The sequence below is a fragment of the Charadrius vociferus genome, unplaced genomic scaffold (assembly GCF_000708025.1).
Source record: "Charadrius vociferus isolate BGI_N301 unplaced genomic scaffold, ASM70802v2 scaffold406, whole genome shotgun sequence".
NCBI lineage: Eukaryota > Metazoa > Chordata > Aves > Charadriiformes > Charadriidae > Charadrius > Charadrius vociferus.
This window is the reverse complement of record NW_009648948.1, coordinates 1,188,509-1,193,438: the sequence shown is the minus strand read 5'-3', so window position 1 is coordinate 1,193,438 and position 4,930 is coordinate 1,188,509. Positions and strand designations below refer to the sequence as shown.

Here is a 4,930-nt window from a genome sequence, read left to right as displayed (position 1 = left end):
TGTGGATGGGTAACGCACCTGAGTTTTAACTGTACTACTTTAAAAGCAGTCATTTTGCCAAGGCCTGGCTCACTGTCTCATGGCAGGAGCCGTGGGCTCCAAGGGCACGGAACAGGCAAACCTGGAAAAGGCTGAAGAATGCAGAAAATGAAACACGTGTGAGCAAACTAACCTGCGCGTGGTGTGTTCCTACAAAGCTCCATTAAAAAGGCCCTTGGTTGAACTTTCTTGCGTGAGCTGTGCACACAGGGAGCGGGTAAGAGGGCTGCTGGCTGCTGTTTTCTTACACAATGGCCACTGAACTCTGGTAAAGAAAGATGCATCGTGTCACTGCGGGTGAAGCACAAACCTCCCTGCTTGCCTTGTGCCTATGTTGGGGGGTGGGGGAAGCGTGTGGGTGTGTGAAAAGGTGCTGCAGGCCCTTGGGGGCCGCATGGGGCAGAAGATGGGTGTGATGGTCGGAGAGGTCTGTCACTACTAAGCGTCACTCACTGTTTTGCAATACAAAACTGGGCAGTGTCCCTGCCCAGCAGCACCTGTATCACTCTATTCACCCCACTGCAACCCAATAGCAGTGCTGTTTCTATACTGTCACCTGCTATACTGCTTGTGAAACGCGTTTCAGATCCTGCCCTAACAATGTGTGTTACTGGTCTGGTGGTGGTGATCTCACCTCTTCCCCTGTTTGTTTTGTCACCAGCACTTGGGTGTGTTGGGGTACCATACCCTCGGCGTCCCAGCCGCTCCCAGGACAAGCACACCACCAGGCTCTGTGTACTCTGCACGCACGCAGAGCCAATGCAGAGCCGTGGCTGGTCCGTGCGGAGCTCACACTGGATGGCATGAACACAGGGCAGCGCTGCTGCCTCCAAGGAGCACAGAAGCACCAGCTGTTGTGCAGAGCCCACCTGGCTGGGGAGCAGTGCCAGCGCTGTGCCCCTTGGGTCCCAGTATGCTCACCTTCTTCCCACTAGCTTTAAGAACTACAAAATGGTGTCCCAAATGGTACCCCAGACAGATGTTTCCAGCCTGCAGCCACATGTGAACCTGGTCAGAGGTAAGTCACGGGGCTGCTGCCAGATCTCAGCCTGGGCTTGCAGCTCTTCTCCCCGCCGTCCTCCCCCCTGACTGGGGCAGCTCTTTTACAGGCGAGTGAGAACTGGGCTGCGAGGTTGCCCACCAGCCCCAGTACTTACCAGGTGCCCAAACCCAGGTGGGGCTGGGCCTGGTGCGCTCCACCTGGTTATTGCATTTCTCTGCCTAGCACTGGGTGCGTGTTTCAGCTGCTGCCATCTGAAGCCGTAAGTGACCCTTCCTTTGCTGGAAATATCAGCACGTTTCACTCTAGTATGGAAAATACACAGTTAGTTAGGACAAGTAGAACTTCAGTTGTTTAGTATTTTATTAAAGAGGAAATATACACACCTCTCCCTGGCAGAGTGGAGCAATGAGCTCAGGGCATGTCTCTTACAGCGCGTCTACGCCAGTATTTGTGCAAAGAAAAGAAATCACGTTTCTGTGAGAAGCGTGTTTCTGAACTGGGGTGCGCGATGGAGCACAGCGAGAACCCTGCCACTGTGCCGGCTGCTGCACCGCCTTCCCGAACTATTTTTCACTGCCAGGCTGCTCCACTGACACTTTACAGGTGTAAGAGAAGGAAGAGGCAGCTTATTGTGCTTAAGACATCTCAACAAATCCTGGGTAGGAGACACTCACAGCTTGTGAATATTGCTAATTACTTACAGTTAAGAGAGCATGTATCCTGACGACAGTGATATGAACCTGCAAGACCACGATTGTATGGTAAGTGGTGGTCATAAACACCCAACTGAATTTCAACATGCTCACAGCTGGTGTCCCCTAACAGCAGGAGGCGGCTCCTGCTTGCTTGCAAACAAGGTGAGCTCATGCCAAGGCAGAGGGTCCTGATGCCCTTTCCTGGGCTTGGCGCCCGCAGCGAGAGCTGCCAGGGAGCACCCTGGCCTCCAGCAAGGTGCCCCGCTTCCGCTAGTCCCCTGTGAGGATGCAACTGCCAGCCCACCCTCTCCTCCCGGGTAGGAGAAGCCGCCCCTGGGAAGAAAGCTCAGGCAGGCCAGGCACAAGAGAGAGCTTTTTCAGCTCTCCACTCAAGATTACAATTCAAAGATTAAATATGAATAAATGCTGTAGGTTTATACATAATGCTTCTACCTATGGAATGTGTCTGAATGGTCAAAAGACACTGAAGTGTTGTTAGAAACCTTAGTTAACCAAGAAAGACAATCCCGCCCTTAAAAAATAAATAAATCCTATTTAGTTTTACTACGGCCTTCGTTTAAATGCCCTCAGAAAAACAGAACATTTTCAGTTGCCTTGTGAGAATGTAGCTGTTCATGCAATGGCCCAAGTTCCTCATTTAACAAGCATTGCACTTTTTTTTTATGTAAGTCATCAAAACTATAAAACCTATTATTTTTGTCTGAAAGTGTTAGTCTAAAAAGTACAGTATTACTTTATAACCATTTATGGTAAACTCCTAGCACACGCGCATGTGCACATACACACACTGTCGCCTAAACGTTTTCTAAAGATACTGATTACAAAGTGTATAAAATTAGTAATACCTTGTCAGGATACAGTGAGAGATGAGCCATCCTATAACACGGACTATAATCTAGTATCAATCACTAAACTGTACACATTTATACAGCCTTATATTCACCAAAGACTTTTGAAACGTAAACAGCAAATACACAAAGAAATTCAGTAACGCTGTTGAAAACACAGTTATTACTGACTCCAACTGATTCAAGCTGACTGAAATCTTCTGAGAATGACATTTTTGTTTCGTCAAGCAGGGCTGAAACCAGACCACCAGCGAGACAGCTCGCTCTTACCAGCTGTGTGAGGAAACCCTTGTTCAGAATCCGCTCGTGAACTGGGTGCAAAGGAGCAGGAGCCGAAGCTTCCTCTCTCCACTAGAATGACCTTAGGCTGTATTTTGACAAGCACACGCACTGCTGAGCCCGCGGGCCACCTCCCACGGGCACCTCCACGCTGTCCCCGAGCTCTGCCAACACAGTGGTGTGGCTGATAAACAATTATTATTTTTTTTTATTATTTTGTTATTCTTCAGGCAAATGCAGGCCCTGAGTGCGTGTGTCCGGCACCAAACAGCACGGGAGGAAGCAGCAGGCAAAGCCGAGGGCGGATCTTGTGTGTTTGGAGGTAGTCACTTCCTTCGCCTAGCACTGTACACCCCAGTCTAGCATGGTATTGGTTAGACGGCCGCGATTCATCTCTGCCTGCTCCCCCTCCTGCCTGGCTACAAAAGCCAAATCCCCTTCCCGAGAGCCACGTAGAGAAAGGGGACGAGCTGGATCCAGGCACCTGATCCCCCTCCGCAGCAACAGTTGCCTTCTCAGGAGATTTCAGAGCCTGACCTAACTCAGCAGATGCTTGGTGCATAGCCTGGAGAAAAGTTGGAGGCACTTTGTGCATTCTCTAGCCTGCCATACCAACCCGCTGGAAAAGCGGTGCCAACAGCCTTCGAGAAGGGTCGCACCAGCACTAGAGAAAAGGATGGACAACGCGCAAGGACAGACAGAGACGGGAAGAGCCTCTTGTCGCCGCACCTCGTGTAGCTGTTTGAGAAAGAGTAAGGGCAACTTGGTTTCGCTGCTCGCAGGCGTGCTGCACCAGCTCACCCTCTGTGCTTTGAAGGCCCGCTGCAAACATCCTGACAGATGGAAACATCTCGAGTGGCACATCCTTGTATGAGTAGTAGTATATGATGTGACCAAGAAAAGGGCCTATTTCAGCTATAGAAGTCTTAAGATTTATCACTACCTTACGTGCAGATGTGGGAGATCTGATCAGGCTGAGAACATGTTAAAACTGCTCAGGCTGCTGCTAGTTCACCAATATGCAAGTCCCATAACTGCACTCCCATGAGGAATCTGAAATATCAAGTGCATTGGAAAAAAGGGATTGTCAGAAAAAAAACAGAAAATATAAATACTACAAAAGCAACATTACTGAGTGGGAACTGGACTGATCTTATACCAACTTGTCGGATCACACAGTGGTTTCTATAGTCTCAATCACTTCCATTTCGCACTGCGAGGGTGACAAGAGCGGGCATTCATCTGGTTCCCAGCTGCTATCCGGGCTGTAATCTTCTTCTGAACTTAGCTCAGCCACCCCCTCCGTGTCCTCGTCACACGACTCTATGTAGTGAACCCCCACCGCATTGATCCCGGAGTCCTCGGAGCTGGAAGGGGACGAGCAGTGATCTGGTTTTGGTGTATTGCTCTCTTTTGTGATTAAGGCATTGCGAACAGGGGCTTCCTCGGGCTTTATCTTGTGGGGCACGGGGGGAGGCTGCCTCTGTACGTAGCACATCTTCCCATTGATGCATTTCACGCGGTAATTGTCAATGAAGAGGTCCGCGATTGTGCAGAACTGCGGGGAGTCGGGGGGCAGAGGGGGCTGGAAGACAGGTGCAAACTTCAAAAAGTGTTCGGTGAGCGAAACGGAGATCTGGATGGTGTTTGTAGACTCCCGAGGGCGAATGGGTATTTCGGTGCTGGGAAGTTGCTCTACGGGTGTCATGGGCTGATAGACATATTTACCTGTGGGGAAAACAGAAAAGCAGCATTTAAAGATTGTTATCCTTAAGTCAGAAACAAACAGACGAGAAGATGCTTGCTCTTGGCTTTTAATAACAACCAACGGTTCCCTGCAGTCAGCTGCCGCGCTGTTTTCAATGCCCTCAAGGTGTTCAGTCCTCCCCTGTATGGTTTCTCTGATGCTTAATACTGCAGGTGAGCATAACCTTCCTTACTCCAGTCCCACTCCTCTCCCTGCCCCTCCTTCGAAGGCATCTGCAGGACATCACTAACTCTAGAAAACTAACTCCAGGAGCACAACTCCATAGCTAAGAAGCAGG

General features: G+C 50.0%; 1 protein-coding gene across 1 annotated transcript; it reads right to left on the bottom strand.

Annotated features, from left to right (window-relative positions):
• Window positions 1–3,803: 3,803 nt before the first annotated feature.
• LOC104288541 (chromosome unknown open reading frame, human C3orf70) lies at window positions 3,804–4,605 on the bottom strand. The gene has a single exon (XM_009887362.1). The coding sequence runs from the start codon at window positions 4,591–4,593 to the stop codon at window positions 4,057–4,059; it is 537 nt and encodes a 178-aa protein (XP_009885664.1). The 5' UTR covers window positions 4,594–4,605; the 3' UTR covers window positions 3,804–4,056.
• Window positions 4,606–4,930: the final 325 nt, after the last annotated feature.

Coding starts and splice junctions, on each gene's coding strand:
- LOC104288541 (XM_009887362.1), bottom strand. CDS start 4,593: ATGACACCCGTAGAGCAACTTCCCAGCACCGAAATACCCATTCGCCCT.